The sequence below is a fragment of the Pelodiscus sinensis genome, chromosome 18 (assembly GCF_049634645.1).
Source record: "Pelodiscus sinensis isolate JC-2024 chromosome 18, ASM4963464v1, whole genome shotgun sequence".
NCBI lineage: Eukaryota > Metazoa > Chordata > Testudines > Trionychidae > Pelodiscus > Pelodiscus sinensis.
The window spans coordinates 12,358,736-12,380,243 of NC_134728.1; the positions used below are offsets into that span (position 1 = coordinate 12,358,736).

At 43.2% G+C, this 21,508-nt stretch overlaps 2 protein-coding genes across 2 annotated transcripts in view; both read left to right on the forward strand.

Moving 5' to 3' along the window:
- The window catches only part of PRELID3B (PRELI domain containing 3B), a 32,071-nt gene extending 15,729 nt beyond the window's left edge, over positions 1–16,342 (forward strand). Inside the window, 3 exon segments of the mRNA XM_075901124.1 lie at positions 8,688–8,774; positions 14,473–14,599; positions 16,204–16,342. Of these exon segments, the coding sequence (XP_075757239.1) occupies positions 8,688–8,756 (69 nt within the window). The 3' untranslated portion in view covers positions 8,757–8,774; positions 14,473–14,599; positions 16,204–16,342.
- Positions 13,960–16,342, forward strand: LOC112547690 (ATP synthase F(1) complex subunit epsilon, mitochondrial). Its single transcript, XM_075901125.1, has 3 exons — positions 13,960–14,118; positions 14,473–14,599; positions 16,204–16,342. Exons 1-2 carry the CDS (start codon positions 14,087–14,089, stop codon positions 14,594–14,596), a joined length of 156 nt encoding a protein of 51 aa, XP_075757240.1. The 5' UTR covers positions 13,960–14,086; the 3' UTR covers positions 14,597–14,599; positions 16,204–16,342.
- Positions 16,343–21,508: the final 5,166 nt, after the last annotated feature.

Sequence of the window (21,508 nt, forward strand, 5' to 3'; positions counted from 1 at the left end):
GCAGATAATTCCATTGGAATCCGGAAGTCTTCTAATAAAATAAGGCACCCTTCAATGTTGGGGGGGGGGGGGAGTATAAAATGTAGCATTAAAGAAACTGCACTGATGCTCTACTGGTCATAAATCCTGGCTTCTGGTGCCATAAGGGTCCATTTGACATTTTAGACCTAATTGTAATTTTTCAGAATATAGTATGTTGTCACCTGTTCAGTATTTTCTGTTATATGCCCTTTTTCTGTGCTACTAAATTGAGTAATGATTACTGTGTGTCAAAGTAATATAGTACTAGATCTTTTCTTAGTTTAATAGTGCTCACTATAGTGGGAGCACAAACTTCCAATATGTTATGATTTTTTCACATAGAAGAAAGACTTGTGTGTGTGTGTGTGTGTGTAATGTAACAAGAAAATTTGTTTATTTAAAATGTAATTTTTTTCTACTTAAAACCTATGGAGTTTTAATTAGAGATTTGGTATATTTGTAAAAGCAATTGAAATCCATTAGGGTTTGTAGCTTTTTTACATGTGGAGATTGTTCGTACAACTGAAACTGTATTTCAGCTAAAAATGAGTAAATGTTGCTATGGGATAAACTTGATACAGTATGACTTACAGAAACGTTATCTCGTGATAAAAGATGCAATGCTCAGATTAGTGATTAGAAACTTTCTATCTATGTACCTTTACTCTTAAATTTAGCTTAATTCTGAGCATAAGCTCAGCATAAATTTTCCTCATTTTGCTGCACTGAGGACAAACTAACTTGAACTGGCAATATTTAGTTTGCATTTAAAGAATTTTTATTTTTTCATATTTATTCAGGCTTTCATGCTCTTCCTGAACAAGTTAGTGCCTTTTGTGTGGGGTTTTTTTTTTTTTAATTTTAAATAAAGTTAGCTGACTGTTGGCTATGAGAAGTCAGTCATGTCATGAGATCTTATATGTCTTTTAGAGTAGGGCAATCAGTCTGAAAGCTACTGATAATTTTCTTCACTGTTAAGTACTGGAGGGGGAGCACTGAATGCAGGGGAAGATGCTCTGCTTTTCAGTTTATTAATTATATAGCATTCCCGAGATGTAGAGCCACACATAAGCTAAACATGAACAGTTCCTAGAACCTTTCTGTATGGCCTAGTATGCTTTTTCTGTAAAACCCACAGACATTAACTCGCAGCCCAATACAAAGCCCATGTACTATCTGATCACTTTTCTTGGGATTAACAAAGGGATCTGAAAGCCATAGGGACAGGGCAGCCCTTTTTGCTCTGAGCTTGTGGCCCCCAACAGGAACTACTTTCCTGAAATTTCCCAAAGTGCTGTGCAACCGGGGTAACATTCTGCAAGTGTGATTATGGAGAGGCAACTCTGTGAAATATTGTTACCATAGTAACCTGTTTTTATAAACCTGCTGGCTTTTTCACGGTCACTGGCATAAACCCTTGGCTTATACAAAGCTGGCTGGTGCCCAGTTTCTTAGTTCATAACCAATCTAGGAACATGTTTTAACTATTAGGTTAGCCAGACTGTTGGAAATAGGTTTAGGTGAAGCCATTTTTAACTGCTTTGGAAGGTTGGCGCCTTCATGTGATGAGGCAATTCATGGAAGAGAGGGAGCAAGACTGGAGGTTTGTAGACTATTTTCACCATTTTCAGTGATTTGGCTGTGGCTCTAATGGCCCTGGTTCTCTCTTATGAAAGCTGTTTTTGTGTCTATAACAGTTTATCCAGTTAGTGGATGATTCCTTTTGCCTAGGAGAAGTACTGGATGTAGAGCCTCCACTGCAGCCCCCAATGTAGATGACAGCCAGGGCATCCTGTATCTAGCTGACGCACAACTATTTGAATAGCCTTTGGGGAGGTGCCAGCAGCAGTTTTTAATTTACAGCAACCCTGAATCTGTAGCCCTGAACCCCTACCTTTTATTACTGGCGCACAACTGACTTTCTTAAAGCCACTACGCTTGCTGTGAGCATAGTGAGGAAGATCTGGTCCAGAGTTTAAAATTGCTAATCTGAACCAGGATTTCAGGTATCCTTAAGGATCCATATTGTGCTAGCAATTTTTAAGCAGATCATTATTGATTTCAGTGGAAGTTCTGCTTAAAAGTTGCTGTATTATGGACTCAGTAGATTTTTAACGTATGAGTTGACATTATCAGGATTTTGTGGTTCAGTTTATTATCCTAGAAGATAATACTCCTAGTTTTGAGTAGAAGAAAGGTGATTTGGGACCTATCTACACTTTTACTAGGGAAAAATAATTCAATAGTGATATTGTGTGTATACAACAAACAACAAAAAATCACTTATCGCCTGCCAGACATCTCTATGCCTGCTGTTAGACTTTTTATAGAGAGGACCTCAAAAAAGCAGCCAGAAAGAAATTGAGGCCAGAGTTCACTGCACTTATTGTTCATGTTCTTCGGTGTTGTGTGCTCCCTGCCTCTTTGCAAGTTCATATCCAAACTGAACATATTCTTATAGCTACTTTGTACTGGTCTTAGGGTCATATCTAAAGTAACTATCAGATTTTTCCTGTTCTGTTTCCATAGTGTACTCACTAGCATGTAAAAAGGATGGTACTGACGATTCCTACACACTAGAGTTCTAGTGGGTTCTTTAATGTGAATTGAAGCCCACGAGTGCTGCTAAGAGTTATTTGAAATGTATATCTTAAATTAAATTTGGGAATATGATACGTTGATCAGTTTAATCTCAGGTCCTCCTGAAATTTATGATCTATGTTGTTATCCCCACTACTGTTATGCTCAACAGAATTTATAACCTGTTTAGTTAGTTTTAGTCCCCAAGAATACCTGTGACTGGTCATACTAGCTAATCAAGGAGATTGCCTTTTGAAATCATGCTCCTACTGTATGGCTGAAGGCTGTAATGTGTTTGAAAAACTAATAAAAGAACAAAATGGTATTTTTCTTTGTGCTTGGTGAGAGTTAATCTACTGGTGTTTGTGTTTGGGCTTCTTTGTGTATTTCAGTAAACAGCTTCTCTATGGGTGATGTTTACTTTCCTCCCACTGCATCATTTCCTGAATAGGGTTTGGGGTGTGTAATGCAGGGCTCCAGTGATGTAGTTTGCTCCCCCTCAATTTTGGGGATCCACATTAGGGTGGATCTATCAAGCCCTCAGTCCCAGTTGTATCTTCCATGCTGGCCTGTCTTGCTCCCTTTCATGACATGCAGTAGCTGTCTGCAGACCCATACACTTGGGCTCTAAAATGGTCCAGAAAGCATTACTTCTGGTTGTTTTGACAGTGAATTAATATGTACTATACTTTTCAGAGTAGAAGTATCTTCACCATTAGAACAATTTTCATGCAGGATGAGTTATACCCCACTGTGGAGGACAAATGAAAAGCTATGTGGCCTATAAAACTACGACAGTGCAACTTGCTGTGACAAAGTCCGTTCTATTGGTCAGAACAAATATTGAAATAAAACATATAGTTAGTTGGTTCATAGACACTGATGGAAATGAAACACTTGCAAAACTAATTCCTAGTTGACAGGGGAAATGTTATCCATTACTGATGAGGGGTATCTGCATCAGTTCAGCTGTCTACAGTTAAACTGCAAGTGTGGATCAGAATAAGCTATGTTCAGGCTATTTTGGAAAGTCTGCTCTGAGCACATTTCAACCACTGTTTCCTAAAACAGTGCTAAATAACTTTTCCGGTGTAGCCTTGCCATTAAACAGCGTATAGCTCAACCCAGTCCTGAGAACAGTCTACTGTTTTGAGTCTAAATAAATAAGTGCATCCATTGCTGATGGGGTACCACATTCGGAGGAAAGACTGCTGCCAAAATCTAATAGCAGATTTATGATCATCTAGGAAGGCATGTAAGGAGATCTCATGTGGAAACTGACATTTCAGAGACCCTAAATTCTTCAGAGTTGGAGGATGCTCTTTCATTGAGAAGCTGTCTTTCCCCTCTCAAAGCACTTAAATCTTTTGGTGGATCTAATCCTAAATCCCTAACTGCCATTTTAGACACAGTCCAACATTTAGGTACCATTGAAATTCTCAAAAGCCCCACTGAGCTGCTGCCTAATCCTGAAGGTATCTAAATTCCCTAGCACTTGCTGTTTTTGCCAGTATATTTTCCTAGGAGCCTGTTTCTCTATGGGTGTGTGTGTGTATGTGAAGCTGCCCAGCAGTACAAGGACTTGCCCAGCAGTACAATGTCCTCGCTTCCCAGTGGCATGCTCACATGAAGCTTTTCTAGTGGGCACCAATTTGGTTCCTGTGCTCAGACCATACTGAATCTTCACAAAAGGCATCTTTGGGGCAATCAGCTTAGGAATTTTTAGGGGCTGTGGCTGGGTCCCAGAATACCCAAAATTTAATGGTTAGGGCCTAAGTTCCCTGTAAACTGCACAATTGTGTGACTGCAGCTAACTTCTGAGCTCTGCTCAGAAGTTCAAAGCTCCCACACAGGCAGGGAGCTCAGCTGACAGGTGAGATGGGGGAGGGTGCTTAAAGGGAGCTGCTCCATGTTTGAAACTAACTAGCTCCCAGAGCAGGTAAACAAGGGAGACAATAAGTGGCAGGGGGAAGAGGGAGGAGGAGAAAGGAAGGGAATGATTGGCTGAGGAGGAGTCAGAGGGGAGAGGAGTTTGGAGAGTTTCATCTGTGGGAGGAGAAAGGCAGGAACTCCACACTCTCAATCCTCCTGAGAATGGGGAGATAACGGGCTGATTGCATAGTGTAGGTGCTGGCATTGGGGTGAGGTGGAGGCTAGGGGGAGGGTTGGTTTTTTGCTGGGAGGTGTGGATAATTTGTTTGTGCTTTAGCTGGGAGTTAGGACAGGACAGACTGCTAGTGTGAGAAGCAGAATTTTATCCCAGCTCATATAGGGAGTTTGTTGCAGATATCAAACTCTGATCTTAATAATTTTTTTAAAATCCTGTGTTACTAATTAACAGGGCTTGACAATTAGTGTAATCTCCTCACCCATGGTGAGTAGATTACAAGCCTGCACAGCGCAGTCTGCGCATGTGTAGCGTGCCGAACCACACGGCTGGTGAGCGGGGCTCGCTGCCGCTTGGCGAGCCCTGCTAATTAAAATATGGTATATGTGACTTCATATTAAATATAGTAAGCATTGCTCCTTTTTAACAATCCCTTGTTTTAATATATTTTCTTCCACACATATAGACTGCCTAAAATGTGTGTTTTGTATTGATGGTGCACATCCACACACTACTTCAATATTGGTATTGCACATAAGAAATTTCAAGCCAGCCAAAAGAAAATGTTAGCGGAAATACTTGTTTGAAGCCCTAGGATTTCGCATACCCTATGTCAGTGTTGGACAGGAGGGGGCTAGTGGGCAGGATCAGGCCGGCCGGGCTGCTGAATCCATCCCGCAGCTGCCTTGCTGGCCCCCCTATTACAGAGCAGCTGCAGCCACTTAAACATCAGGCTACTAATTGCTCTGCATGCTGGGAAGGGAGGAGAAAGGTTCACATGCTGTCCCTGCCCCCTAGCAGAATCCCTAAGCTCCCTCTGGCTCGTTTCTGGCCAATAGGAGCTGAGAAATTTTGCTGACACCTAGCAATGAATGAAGCCTCTTCCCTCCCTGTCCCGGAGCAGAGCCATGTGGAGCAGTGTGTGACACACACTGAGGCAGGGAGCCTGTCTCAGGTTCCTGCAGAGCTGTTGGCTAGGAACTGCATATGTAAGCATCTACCAGCCAGAGCCTGCCTCTGGCACCCCACCCCTTCTCTTCCCCGAAACTACCTGCCCCAGGCCACCGCCCAAATCCTCTGTATCCCCTCTCACCACCTTCTCCAGGACACAACTCCCTCCCAGACCTTACACCCCTCCCCCAGGCCAGAATCTTCTGCATCTCCTCTACCCTGCACCCCAAGCCCTTGCCCCAGGTTATAACCCTATCCCTCACCCAAACTTCCTCTCAGGCCCCACACCCCTTCACAGAAGTGCAGCCCAGGACCACTTAACAAAATCTTGCAGTGGCCCCCCCATTAAAAATTATTGCCCTCCCCTCCCCTATGTCCTTTGGTAGATGGAGTGGGTGGGAAGGGAAAACCCTTTCACCTTCCATACGCTACACTAACTGCTAGATATCACACAAACTAACTGTAAACACTATGAACACATGACGCTTGCGGTCCAGGAGAACCACAATTCCAAAAGCCATCATTGGCAATATGAAGGAACTTAGGGGTGCTTGGGTTAGCAGGGTCATGTATAGTGCGCTGCACTGCTCCAGGGTGTTTCACAGCTGACCTGACAGTTGCTAGGACACACCACATGCACATCTAATTGAAATTGATATAAGCAAGCACTTGAAGAAGAACTTGTTTTATTTTATAGCCCTGATCCTGCAACCAGCTCTGCTGGAACAAGTCCCTGTCAATTTGGTTCTATGCAGGTGTAAAGGATGTGCTGCCATGGAGTGGCTTGCAAGATCAGGGCCTCTATTTGTATGGCAACATATACAGTTAATATTTGTAAAATTCCAGTGGAAAGGGAAACATCTGATTAACTAGCAGCCATGGGAGTTTTTGGCTTGCTTTTTGTATTATTTTTAAATTTATTTAAAACTAGCTGGAGTTACCTGGTGTTGCTTGGGGTGAGCCATGGGGTCCTGCCAGGGGTGCCCCGTGTGAGGAGCGGGCGGGAGGGAGCAAGCATGGGACCTAGAGTGGGCGGGGTGGCCCAGCTCGTGCCTGGGACTGCAGATTCCGCGGGGGGGCAACGACCCCATCGCCCACCCTGAAACTTTCACCCCGCTACCTGCTGCACCATGGGGCCATGCCGGGGGCTCCCCTCTCTCGTGGGCCGTGGCAAGCAATTGCTGGGCTCCTCGCCAGGCAACCAGGAAGCTGCACCGACCCCAAGCTGCTCCCATCACCACTGCCACCGCCGCCACCTCACCGCTGGGCTCGCCCCGCTGCGCCCACAACTGCCCCCTACCAACGGCCGCAAGCTCCAGCCTGCTGCCTGGCAACGCTCGGCCACTGCTGGAGGGGAGGGGCCCGGGCCAAGTGACATCATGGGCAGGAGGGAGGAGGGGGCTCCCCTTCCCCGGACGTGCCTGTGCAGCAGAATGGCCTGGTAGAGGCAAGTGGGTCAGCTGCCACTCGGAGCGCCGCCCCGCCCCTCGCGCCTCCACCACCAACCTTAGTGAGTGACTGTCCCCACCGCTTCCCCCAGGAAGCTGCTTCTCCCCACACTGCATAAAGTACCTTAAAACCTTCTCCTGGAGGAAAGGTTACCCCATGCAAAGTTTGGTTGCGGTATCTCTTATAGTGCCCAAGTGATTAGCGCACAAACATACAAACATTCTCCTTTATATATTAGATAAATTTGAAGTATTGTACAGATTGTACAGCCTTTGTTTCTTTCGTATCTTTCCCATGTTCACTTCAGGCTGAGACATTGCATGTTTGCAGCTTCTCCTGCTGCAGGGGCTAGCTTGAATACAACAATATTTTGAAACAAGAACTGTTCTGCTTAACTCATAGCTGAGTTACAATTATGCACACACAATTGTTTGCAGACAGTTTTAGACTTATTTATGAGTAGTAGTCGCAACCAGGTCCAATATACAGGACATGAGTTTGTGAATCAGGGGACCTCGGTTATAATTTTGACTCTGCAACTGTCTGATTTTAGAGACATAATTTTATTTCTCCATTCCTTGGTGGATAAACTCAAATCAGGGTGTGTCAACTCCAACTATGTTATTAACATAGCTGGAGTTGCACGTGTTAATTCGACCTTCCCCTTTAGTGTAGACCTGGCTGCAGTAAGAATAGACATTATACCTCTTTAGTAATGCATCTGAGAGTTGGATTCACAGAGGTATTTAGTGATTTCAGAGGCAGTTAGATGCCCAAGTACCTTTGTGAATCCCATAAGTAAGGCTCTTAAGTCACTTGGGTGCTTTAGGAAATTATTTACTATCTTCTGTAAAATGCTTTGATATATACTGAAAAAAGCCCTATATTATTGTGTTATGTAAGATTGTTAAATATATTTTAAATTAAAAGAACAAGGAAAAGTAATTAATACATCATTTACAAGTTATTTGTAAACTAGTAAATGTGGACTGAATCCTGACCCACAACATTCCTATTATGCCAGACATGGGGATCTCTAGATAGTAGTCTGCCAACCCTGCCAAAATGTTTAACTTGTGGAATGGACAAATGAAAACTAGAATTTCACTGCAAAAGTAATTTTTTTTACTTGCAGTCTAAACCGGGAGTTGAATTCAGATGTCCAAAAGTTAAAAAAAAAAAATCATAGGTCATCTACTTCACCAGTTCCTCTCCAAAAATCTGGATCTGTAATAGAAAACAATACAGAACTACAATCTAACATTAAAATTGTAGATCATTTCAGAGTTCTGTATTATGTACTAGTGGTCCATGCTAAGTGCTTCATTGAGGCAGTAAGAGGTTTATCAGACAATGACATGTATTTTAATCATCATGGCGTGATTTGCAGTAACCGTTGAATGGATTAAGGTCATCTGCTGGAAGCACAGTAGAGCTTTAACAGCAGAGCCCAATATGACACACACTAGAGAAGAAAGGTGACAAATCCACAACTAGGGAAGGCATGATGTATTATTAAAGGTCTGTGTATATTCTGTGCAACGACTTCCATGTTTCTCCAATGTGTGTCATTTCACAGGAAAAGCAGAGTAGCTTTGTCATTCTAAACAACTGCAGAAGAGACACAGTGAAGGAATACTGGAGTTAGTAGCATGCTGGAAATCATGTAAATATCAGTTTTTCATTGTGTTGTAACTTGTGATTAACTTAGTTATGATTTGCTTTCTATTGAAATATGCATGCATGAAACTTTTTAATCTGAAAAGAGTCACAGAATGAAGGATCCTTATTCATTAGACGGGAAAGGATTTCTCAGAGGTGGTTCATAATTTTTGTTGTTTCATCAAGTGTACAAGGGAAGGAGGACTGTGAGCATATTTATATGCTTATGAACATTACTGAAACCTGTGTGGCAAGAAATTTTCACATATTTTACCATTCTGATCCATATTCTGTGTACACTTAATAAAATGACAGTTATGTTGGAAGGGTTATTAATTAAATCATGGGTTTATTAAAACTAAATGTAAAGTTTATTTGGTAATTCAGTATTGTTGTGGCCTTGTATTGTTGGATATGTGGATTTTATTTTGTAGAATGAAATACCAGTATTTTAAATATGGTGCCAAATTCTTGTAGTCCTTAGTCTGTACATGTTAAGAATAAACTTTAGTTGGTGTCTAGTAGACACTTCTCTTAACTAAGAAGCAACAGTAGTGGGAGTAATAATGTTAAATCAGTTAGACAATGATACAAAGTTTGGGTGTGTTCTTAACCACCTGAGAAACTGTTGCCTTGCATCATGGAAAAAATAAGTGCATGCCTTACTGTCCTGGCCCATTATACTGTGTTTGAACACAAGTGAGTGAATATATTTTTGTAATTATTTTTTTAAATACATCAGTTGCCATATGTCCCATCATAACTGGGATCAATAAGGTTGAAATTGCTAACTGTCTTGCTGTGCAGTCTTTAGGGGCCAGGAGCAGAGCCTGCAACTGTAGAATTCTCACCTTGTGATCTGTCCCAAACTATATTAAAAATACCATTATGAACTAGAATCTGAAAGTTTTTTTTATTTTTACAATGCTTATGTTTTGCAGCTTTGCTGAGCATTTGCCAAACTTTGTTCACACTTTGGGATTAAAATGGATGTATTGTCCTTTTATCATAATTGATTTCTTCAGTATAGTTTATTAAGGAAGGCAGAGTGCCTACAAATTAAAGATCATCATTATTTTATTAAGAATTACATGCAAAGAAAAAATGACAAGTGATCTGATGAGACCACTATGTAAAATACGTAGCATGATAAAAGCTGTCAGATCTTTTAAATATATTTCTGAATTTGTTGTGAAGGCAATTTGGAATAACATTAACCTCCCAAAATAAACCAATATTTATTGCTGAGAAATTTACTGTTTTCTTTCCCATCTCTGTTAACTTCCTCAAGGAGATGCACTTAGCTGAATTATGCTACCTCTCCTTCAGCATTAATTCAGATGAGAGAGAAATAAGCCATTATATCTTTACACTGATAGGCCAAGTAGGATTCACACTTCCCATTTACAACTACATATTTATTTAAACTGTAAGCCATTAAAAACCTATCATCTGCCTGTCTGCAATGGTATTTATTCCACACTAATCACCATGGCATCTGAATACCCCTTGATATCTGGAAATCAGAAGTTGAAAATAAGGTTTATTAACTTCCGTTTTCTTATTTAATTATTTTATTTTAAATAATCAGGTCAGGTGATGAGCCTGTGTATGTAACAAGAGGGTATTTGGAAGGTCCAGTCCTAAGATATTGCACATACTATGGTCTCTAGAGACACTTAAAAAGACAGATACATACTCGTGCAGAAATGCATCTATGCATTTACTTGGCTGGAAGTCTGGGATTCTGGGAAATACTAGTATTCTAAGGGATAATGCTGTGGGTTTGTAAGATTATAATTTAGTTTCTTAAAATCCCAGAGTGAAATTTGTGTTTAGTTACTTTCAACAGTAATATTAATTGGTTTTCATGTTCTCTTTGTTTTATATTTTCTTAGCATTTTCACTGCTGGAGATTTTTAGCTGAACCTGCCTATGATTAAATAAGACACCGATCATTTTGCAGATGTTCTTGGCTTTTCAGTCTCTTTGGTCTCCCTGGACCATTCTGGTCTCACCTTTTTGGCCTCCCTGGACCCCTCCATTTTTGAGTCTTCAGCTACCTTAGAACGTTTCAAACTCACCTTTTCAGATTCCTTGGATCTCTCCAGTCTCAGCTCTTCAGATTCTTTAGACCTCTCAAGCAACACTTCTTCATCCTCCCTGGACCTCTCTGATCTCACCTCTTCATCTTCTCTGGACCTCTCTAGTTGTACCTCTTTGGCCTCCAGCATAACCTCTTCAGTTTCTTTGGATCTCTCCAGTCTCGCGTCTTCAGACTCCTTGCAGCTCTCCAGTTTCACCTCTTCAGTCTCGTTGGACCTCTCCAGTCTCTCATCTTCACCCTCACCTTCAGCTTCTGTGGACCGTCTTTATTCAGTTTCTGCACCCTATCTGGACATATCTGATCACACTGCTTCAACCTCTTCACCCTCAGTAGACCTCTCTGATTTTAACACTTCAACATCTCCGTGTCCCTCTGATTTATCCTTATCAACCACCCTCTCTTCACCCTTTCTGGACCTTTCTGACCTTTCCTTTTAGGATGCCTCTTCTCTCACCTCTTCAGTTTCTCAGGACCTCTCCAGTCTCATCTTTCTGGATGTCTCTAACCTTTCATCTTCAGCCTCTGTTGATCTCTCCATTTAACCATGTCAGCATTTCCAGTGTCCTCTCTTTGGCCTTGCTGGACCTTTCTAATATCTGCTTTTTAGCATACCCTTTCTACTGGCTGCAGTATGGCCAACAGCCTTGCCGGGCCCCTGGGCAAGACGAGGGGAAGCTGCTTTATGCCACCAGAAGGGGCAGAGTCTTGGGTGGAAAGGACAGGGCGGGGGTAGGCAGCTCTCCACACAGCCCAGAGAGTGCCATTCCTCCGCTAGGCAGCCCTCAGTGCTGCCCCGAGCAGGCCACATAGCACTCTGGCAGACATTTAAAGGGCCAGTTGGGAGCTCTGGGCCCTTTTCTATCTCCAGGTCCTGAGGCAGCTACCCCTTTTACCTCCTCCCACCCTCCCCCACAGTAAACACACAGTAATCACAACTGGCCGTAACTGAAACCCTTGCTAGCAATATCTGTGGAGAGGTCAAATAGGGACTGTGCAGGGAGAGTGAACTCCCACCTCCAGACTTATAGGGCTTTCAGGCACACTGACTGATGTGGCAAAATAGAGCAGTTTTCACTTTTGCTATCTTTACTGTACATGTTGTCTAAGAGACTGTATTTGTGCAGGAATAGAATCTCCAGGACCGAGTCTCACTTCTTTCATCAGTGCTGTTCACCAAGTTTTGGTTTGGATTCTGAGGAAGCTTTATTGTCATTCTTATCATGTCTGGATGTTTTTAATGTCATGGTGTTTAGATAAAGTGGAAGCTCAACTGCATTTGGAAATGGCCTGTTCTTTACCATGTAGCAGCTTCTGCATGTGAGACAGACTCTAATATGTCGATTGATATGTTTACTGGGGTGATTTGCCCAGTGGTGGTGTCCAGTGCTGTCTGATGGAACAAAATAGGCCTTGTTTCCAACATGAACCATTCAAATGCTGCCCCTCTGGTAACAGCTCTGAAAGGATGAAAGGCTAATTTTCAGATCATACCCAGTTTAAATCCACTTCTGCAGCTTCCTCTCTGTCCCTTCCCAGGACTCTTGCACTGAACAGGCCACCATGTATACATCATCTTAGGAGGCAACTAGCAGTAAATCTGCTTCACACTTGAGAAGTTTCCTTTAAAGGCATTCCAAGGAGCAGTCTGCGGAAGAAACTTTTGCAGTGTAACTGCAGCAAGGCCCTGAATGGATGGCCCAGATCTCCAGGGATTCCCTAATACACATGTTGATCCAAGGACATGCATAATTTGTTTGGGGTTTTTTTTTTGGGGGGGGGGGAAAGGGGAGCACAAAACATACACATATGTCAGTGGAAGGATTCCATAGGTCTGATGCAAACCCCACTGAAATAAATGAAATTACTCTCATAGATTTAAATGGGTTTTGGCTTAGGCTCCATAAGAGAAGCTCAGAGATTCATCTTCAAATATCTGACCTTCAGTTTTCAGGAGGCCATGCTTGGGCTCATCAGTTTTTTTATTATTATTGTTATATATGTAAAGTAACATGCTATTTTCAGGTTGCTGTAGAAAATGATTAGATTGGAATTTCCTGTGGTATATATTTTGCCTCCATGTCTATGTTCAGACAAATTATGAGTAGTTTTCAGGAGCATACAAATATAAAAAAAGACAGTTTTCTTTTGTTATATCTAAAAGAGGACCTTTTAAAATCTTTACTTTCCTAAGGATGAGGTCTCAGTGAGTGTGGGAGAATGTTATGGCTGCAGACACCACTGCTAACTATTCTTAGCTCTTCAGATGTGATTACCTGAGCATTGATTATGTGCATTTTATAAAAGCATATTCTCAAATGTTTGCTTCAGTTATTTTTTAGCCAGCTGTAACCTAAGCCCCTATTGAAAGGTATTATATAAATGTGAGATGTCATTATGTGATTAATAATACCATCCACTGTTCTCCTCTTTTGTGGAAAATAATTAAGGTTTCTTTTATTTATTCTAATGTTAGATTATTTTCCAACAAGTTTTTGGCAGTGTTTTTAGAAATAAAAAACTGAGGCCCTGATCCTGAAACTGGTTCACTTTTGACAGTCCCCTGAAAACATGTAGCACCCAATTAGTGTTTGGAACATTACCGTGTTGGGGACCACTGCTCTAGCCTCCCTCCGTTATGGAGATGTTGGGTGTCACATTGGGGGGGGGGGCTGCACGTTTCACACACAAGTGTGGGGTGAATGGCGCTCCTGGGAGCGAGGGGTTACTGTGTTCCCACACCCTGGCAAGCGCTGTGGAGCTGGCTTGAGCGGGGCTCGGTGCAGACCCATGCAGAGTCAGCGCTGGGCCTCCTTGGCAAGGGGCGGCTCGCCGCGCGCCATGGACCCCTGGAGGGAGAGGCGATGCACAGGGCTGGGCTGGGGATCCCAGCCGCACATCCAGAGCCCCGCCAGGGGGCGCTAGCTGGCCACGGGCGCGATTCCCCCCTTGCACGGCTTGGCTGCCAAACCCTGCTGCAAACGGAGCGGGGGCGGCGCCAGTTCATTGCGCACTCTGATTGGTGGCTTAGAGGTGTCGGGTGGTGATTGGTGGGAAACGCTTAGCTCGCTGCGATTGGCCGAGTTCCGTGAGGCGATGCAAACTGTGATTGGTGAAATGGGACGGCTTCCGATTGGTTACCGGCGAGTGGCTTGGCTTTTCCTGTTCCGGCGCGCGCCGACCTTGCGGCCTGTGTCCCTAGAAGCACAGCCATGGTGGCCTACTGGAGACAGGCCGGGCTCAGGTACCGGCTGCTCGCGCCCGTCTCCTGCCGCGGGGGAGGCTGAGGCCCGGCCTGTAGCCGCCTGGGGTTCAACCGCGGCGGGGAAGGGCCCCCGGAGACCCGATATCGGGAGCCCAGCCTGGCTGCTGCCAAGCTCGGGTGCGCTCTGGCGGGCCATGGGCGAGAGCCCCCCCCCCCCCCCCCCCCGTGTGCTCACCAGAGGGGCTGTGGCGTAGGGAGCCGTCTAAAAACGCCGCGGGAAAGTTCGCGGGGGGCTCCCGCGCCGGCTCCCAGCAGCGCTAGAGTCCCTGGAGCTGATCATTGTAGTTCTTGGGCCGCCCCTGATTTTTCATCCCTTTTGTTTCCTCTTCCCAGCTACATCCGCTACTCCCAGATCTGTGCCAAAGCTGTCAGGGCAGCGTTGAAGCCACAATACAAAGCTGAGGCAGAGAGAGTTGCTGTGGCCACTGTAAAAATAGTAAAACCTAAAAAGGAGTAAGATGTAAGTAAATGTTGTGGGAAGGGGGGTTTACTTCCCTTGTCGCCTTCTCAGGGTGATTGATATTTAGGATTCCTCTCCCTCCCTTTCAGATTAACAATTTTTTAAAAAATCTGCAGATAGCTGGTATGCTGTGTAGAAAGTGTAGTCCAGTTTTTGGTGCATAAAATTGTTTGCAGTGGTTGTTAACTCGCATATTGGAGCGATGCGCAGACTTTGTGGACTACCAGTTCAGGGATTGGAAGAAAGTATATAATCTGAGCTCACTAAAATGAGAGCCCCTGAGCCTTCAAACAAGAGTTCAGATTGTGGGGACTTCGGCTTTGTATGTGTCTGGCTGCGTCAAACTTTTATAGATGTCTTAACAGCTTAACTTGCTGTTTTTCTGAAGAATTTCTCCACTTTATTTGAACAAAACAGGTATTGCTTTGCTTTCTGAACTCTGTTCTCTCTCTACTCCTCCTCTCCCCCCACCTTAATACACAGATAAAATACATTCCTAAATAAGTCTTCCTCAGATGATTAACAGGATGAGATGAATCTCATCTACGTTGTTTTTCTGTTGGAGCAAAGCAAATGTTTTGTGTTTCTGCTTATCCTTTTACTTGTTAGGCCATGTACATGTCAAGTAATTGAAGATGAGTTTTTCCAGATACCTTATCTATGGACTGGAATGACTATGGATGAGCAGTCTAGTGTTAACATGTGTTTAGAAGACAAAACCAGAAAATACACTGCAGTTCCAGTCAAAAGACTTCATATAACTGAAATCTACCTTTTGTCAGTCCAAGGTGCCATGTTTCTTTTCAGTATGATGGCCACAATCTCCCATTGTATTTGTTGATAGGAGCCATGTCTGCGTAGTGTAATTCTTCAAGATGTTAGATCAGTGTTATCTAAAATGTGCAAATAAAGGTAAAAAACTGAAATATATAAGCAGCTGAGCTAGGATCATCAGTTACAAGAAAGAATTTCAGCTTTGTAGTGTGTCTCTGCCCTCTGAATGCAGAGGGTTAGTCTTAAATAGCCCAGTAACTGGGCTCTTCTATGGGAAATGGGAGCCTGTGGTTTGACTCTCTGGTTTGGAGCAGGAACTTGAACCTTACCTCTCAGCTGTTAGATATTCATGGGTGGGTCTGTTCCACATCAAATACATCATTGAGCTAGAGTGAGAGAAATAGTGATTCTCTACTTCAATGGCTGAGGTAGTCACCTGGGATGTCTGAGAGTCGGGTTTCAAGTTCCTACTCCAAATCAAAGATTCAAACCTGGATCTCATATTCCTATGTGAGAAGATGTCCCAGAGCTCCCAGAATTGCTGTCCTTTTGCAAAAGTAGCCCAAAGTAAGGTGGTTTGGTTGGTTGTTTTTTTTTTTTTTTCCAGGCACCCTTCTCTTTAGTCTTTCTGTGCCTGAAGGATGACTAGTAAGGGAGGAGACTTAGCAGTTGTATAAATTAAAGCGCAAAAGTTCTGCTCCTGTATTTTTTCAACTCTTTTCCCATCCCCCATTATGAAGACTACCCTTTTATATAGAAATGCACTGCAAAAGCTAATGTTCTGTCACCTTAAGCAAATGTCTTAATACATTTTTTTAACTCTCTTATAGGATTGGCCTGTATGGACAAAATATCAAGTGAAGACTAGGTCATGGGTCTGCAGGTGTGCAATAGTCTCTTCATGTTAGCTGTAAAATCTGTCTGGATGTGTAAATCAACATGCTAATAAACAGCTTCTGGTTCACCATGGCCATAGCAATTCCTGTGGCTTCTCTTGAAAGCATGAGTTACTGTCTTTGGCAGGGGCATTTACTTCTGTGTGTTTCTCTGTGGCAAATCATTTAGACTTTTTCTTAAAGGAATTTTTGAGTGGCCTTTGTCCGAAATTCATACACTAGGGGGCTTAGCTAATACAGTGCTAATTAAATGGTGAACTTGAGTGTAATAAAAGCTGAAAGGGGAACAGATTTTCATTCAAGCTACTCAACCTACTTAACTTCAGTGTCTAATAAACATCTTGGAAAAAGATGCCTGTTTTGTAAATACTGAATGTCTACTTTGAAGCGCTCACAGTAAAAGTTCTGGGATATCCCTTCATTCCCAACAAATCTGCCACTAAAATCCAAGGATGGTAGAGTTGACATTCCTGGTATCTAGAAAGCTTTTTAAAAAAAGTGGGAGGGGAAGCGAGAGTAAACACAAGCACAAGTTTACCATTAGGAGTTTCCCAATTCACTGTGAGCATTAAATAAACTTCTGCATTAAAGAAATGGTAAACTTTGGGTGCATTAACAGCTCTAACATATGTGATTACCTAAAGACCAAATCTTGTGGAAGAGCTCTTGTGCAAAATCTTCTTGTGCAAAAGTGCATCCACACTCCATGGACGCTCTTATGCAAGAAAGTTCTGATGGCCATTCACAGAATGGATAGGCTCTATTTGCGCAAGAAACCCTGCAGAGTGTCTATGCTTGCTTTTTTGAGCCACAGCTGTAGTGCAAAAAGGCATTCTGCCTTGTAAAAGGTTTACCTACACTGCCAAAAGCCCTCTGTGTTCTGCTGTTTTATGGTTGATTTACTTCTGCAAAAGTGCATTTGAGGTGTGGACCCTCTGCAGGTTTTTGCGCAAAAACATTGCCGTGTAGACGTAGCCCAGGGTTACGTCTAGACTGGCAAGTTTTTCCGCAAAAGCAGCTGCTTTTGTGGAAAAACTTGCCAGCTGTCTACACTGGCCGCTTGAATTTCCGCAAGAGCACGGACTTTCTACTGTCAGAAATGAGTGCTTCTTGCGGAAATACTATGCTGCTCCTGTTCGGGGGGGAAAAAGTCCTTTTGCGCAAAGCTTTTGCGCTAAAGGGTCAGTGTAGACAGCTCAGATTTGTTTTCTGCAAAAAAGCCCCAATTGCGAAAATGGCGATCAGGGCTTTTTTGCACAAAAGCGTGCCTAGATTGGCATGGATGCTTTTCCGCAAATCTAGATGCTCTTTTCTGCAAATGCTTTTAACGGAAAATCATGCCAGTCTAGACATAGCCTTATTGTTTTTGACTTTGACACTAGCATCCTCTTTCCCACAATGCCTGTCCAGACCAAGGGGCCAGGTACGGAAAGGGCCTTTCCTTAGCAAACTCAAAGGAGGTCTCTTTAACTGCATAGATACTTATTTCCCAGGTTGTTCAGCAGCTGAGGTCAGGATTGAGGTTATATGTGCACAAAAGCATATGTAATTCTAAGAACTATTTCTTTGCTGAAAAGTTCCTTAAAACTTCTGCAGGAAAGCAGAACATTCTAGTACAACTTAAAGACCAAAGTTAAAAATTCCAGAAATGCTGTTGAAGAACGTAGAATTGCACCAAGCTGCATTTAAAAAAAAAAAGTGGAAACAATTCAAGTCGTGGTTTTTTTTTCTTTGCTAGCCCAACTACACCCTGCTCACTACTCTAGTAGCTTCTAAGCGGTGTGCTCTATTCAAAAAAGGAAAAAAGTGACTGACTTGTTCATAAGCTGACTGCAGAACACAGTCATGGCTTGTCAGCTTCAATGTGGGCTGAGGGATGTGCAGACTGCAGGGTTCAGAACTTCTCAGGTCCCATTGGCTGCTGCTTGCCCATGCTGCTGCCTCAACTCCTGTCCCCTCCATACCCTGACCATCCACGGAGCAAGGGGGATCTCCTGGCCAAAGGGAGCACTGAAGCTGCCAGGTCCTTAGATGTGGAATTTTGGGAGGGTAAAAGGAAAACTGGAGCTGTCAGCTCCTCAAAGGTGGGAATTTTGGGAGGGTAGGGGGTAAAGGCAGAATTTTGGGAGCATGGGGGGGGCAGCAAGGGTGCATGCAGGGACACAGCTTGCTTTTGATCCTGTTTTTAGGGAATTTTTTTTTTTTTAATAACATGACCATCCCCAAAATAACAGTTTCCCCAGCTGTCCTCTCACTGGCAGCTGTGCAGGGCTTCTCCTGCCTCCCTGCAAAGCAATGGAGGGTTTGCTGCTCACTGCGCTGTTCCCCGGTGACCTCCCACCTCACTGGACGCAATGTGGGTCCTGGCAGACCCATCGGGGAGCATACTGTACTCCCAACCCAATCCTCCTCCCCTCTTCTCCTCTTCAATTCCCCAGAGCCAAACACCTCCTCTCCTCTTCCATTCCCCAGAGCCAAACACCTCCCCTCCCTGCTGTAACCCAGTCCCCTTTCTCCCCCAACCTTATGTCCCGGTCCCAGCTGCTAACAAGTGCAGGCTGCAGCTGCAAGCGCACATGCGGCTCTCAGCAGCCCCACCGAGAGAGCGGCTGACTGGAGCACTTCCGGGTTCCAGCTAATGCCCTATTGGGAGTTGTACTGTACTGTACGCATGAGCAGATGAATACACTGTACATGCGGTCACAGCACTCCTCTGCTCACTCACGTGTTTATCTTGTGTTAACAAACTGCGATGTCTTGCACTGAATTGTTAGATACTGTACTGTATCTTGCTGTGTATTACTGTATCCCTTATCATGAGTGGAAAGCATAAGGAAAGTGATACATCTGCTTCTGCAAGCGAGAAGCATAGAAAATCATTTACATTAAAAGAGAAACTTGAAGTGATTAAGCGAATTGAAAAAGGTGAACGCAATTGTGACCGCTCTCAGGCGTTGAATATGCATGAGTCTAGTGTGCACACAATCCATGCCCAAGCTGAGAAAATTAAGGAATGTTGCAAAAATGCAACACCAGTAAGTGTGAAGAAGGTTGTTTGTACACTATCTAACCTAATGGAAAAATATGGAGAGGCGATTGTCTGTGGCTTGAAGATCAAACACAATGAAAGATGCCAGTGAGTTTGGCTGTTATTCAGGAAAAAGCCAAAGCTTTATGTGATGCTATTGAAATAGAATTGAATGAAACTGATGCCAAGTCATTTAATGCAAGTCATGATTGGTTCGAATGCTTTAAAAAGTGTTCAAACTTACATAATATAAAAATAACTGGAGAGGCTGCTGCTGCTGACACAGAGGCTGCTGACTCATTCCCAGCAATATTTGAGGCTATTATAAAGAAAGGTGGCTATTCATCTGAGCAGGTGTTTAACCTGTACGAAACAGGACTCTTCTGGATGCGCGTGCCAGCACGCACATACATCTCTCGTGATGAGGCTTATGCACCTGGTTTTAAGGCTGCAAAGGATCATATTAGTGCAATGCTATGCACCAATGCCAACAGGGAGTGCCAGCTCAAATCGGTGGTAGTTTACCGTTCTGCCAACCCTAGAACTTTAACTGGGTATTCAAAAGATCATCTTCCTGTTGTTTGGAGATCTAATGTGACAGTATGGGTAACTGCAAGCATCTTCACAGACTACCTTTGCAATCGCCTAACTGCTGAGTTGAAAGACTACTGTTTGCAAGAAAATCTTGCTTTCAAAATTTTACTTCTAGATAATGCACCAGGGCATCCTCCTTGCTTTACTGATCTGTCAGAAAACATTCGTGTGTTATTTTTACCCCCCAATACAACCTCATTAATTCAACCGTTTGATCAAGGAGCGATAGCTGCTTTCAAGGAGTATTACTTGCGCCATACGTTTGCTAGGCTTATAAGGCAGACAGATGGCGAGAATAAGCCTACAGTCAAGGCATTCTGGATAAAATTTAATGTTAAAGAAGATATAGCTATTATAGCAGAGGCTTGGGCAGAAGTTTCGAGTTGCCTTAACGCAGTTTGGCGCCGTATATGGCCTGCATGTGTTCATGAGTTTAGGGAGTTTGACACTAAACTAGCTGAAGCTAAAAAAGCAGATTGTAACCCTAGCCCATGAAGCAGGATTAGAGGCGGTGGATGCTACTGATGTGCAAGAGTTGCTCGACTCTCATGGGGAGGAGTTGTCTATCGACGAGTGGAAGCTTCTGGATGAGCAGTGGCTGGAAAATGAGCCTGAACATGCTGAGCCAGTTATTCGAACATTATCAATGAAAGTTATGGCTGAAGCATTTAAGCTTAAAAGTGATGCAATAAACATTTTTTATGAGAATGATCCTGATCGCGAATGGAGCTCAAAAGTAGCGAAAAGCTTAGAAAGCGCTATATCTTGCTACCAGCAACTTTACAATGAAAAACAAAAAGCAGCAAAGCAGCTCTCTATCAAAAGCTTTTTTTCATGTTCAACCTAAAAAAAGATCATCTGATGAACAAGATAGCCCTGGGCCAGCTACATCATCTAATGTTGATGACGCAGCACCAACAGAAAATTGACTTCGGCACCACCGCTTGAAATGCAACCCTCACCTTTTCCATTATTTGCAATGGGAAAATGACCCCGCATAGCACGTTTTCACTTAACACGATCATTTTCTGAAACGTATCTACCGTGTTAAATGAGGAATTACTGTACGCATAACCTCTGGCAGAGTTACTTAAATCCTCAAATCATGACTTAAAGACGTCATATTAGTGAATTCAACATTTTACACTAGCTTAAATGTGCAAGTGCGCTGTGCCCTATGCTGCAGAGGCAGGCAAAAAAAACCCAGGGTCTCTGGCAATGTGACATGGTGGAAAATTCCTTCTCTAATGCAATCCCTTTTTATACTGTCAGAATTGAGAAAAAGCCATAAAGCTACCCTTGCTGGTAAAATTCCACTTTGAAATTACATTGCAGTTTGTACCTGGATTTTCAAGAGCCCAAGTGACTATTTAGGTACATTGGGACTTATGCACCTAAGAATTTTCGTGCTTTTTAACAATCTCACTTTTTTCCCTCAATTTATGCAACAGTCACACTAAAGCGAAATGCTTGAAAATTATGGGTAGCTTGTAAATAGCATATTTTGCCACACTTGTTGAATCTTCACGGTTGCTATGGTTTATGGGGCAATTAAAAAAAAGGCTATGCGGAGGAGGGTTCCGTAGTGGTTGTGACCCTGCCATTTATTAGCCATCC

Coding starts and splice junctions, on each gene's coding strand:
- LOC112547690 (XM_075901125.1), top strand. CDS start 14,087: ATGGTGGCCTACTGGAGACAGGCCGGGCTCAG. Junction 14,119..14,472: donor TGGAGACAGGCCGGGCTCAG/GTACCGGCTGCT, acceptor TCCTCTTCCCAG/CTACATCCGCTACTCCCAGA.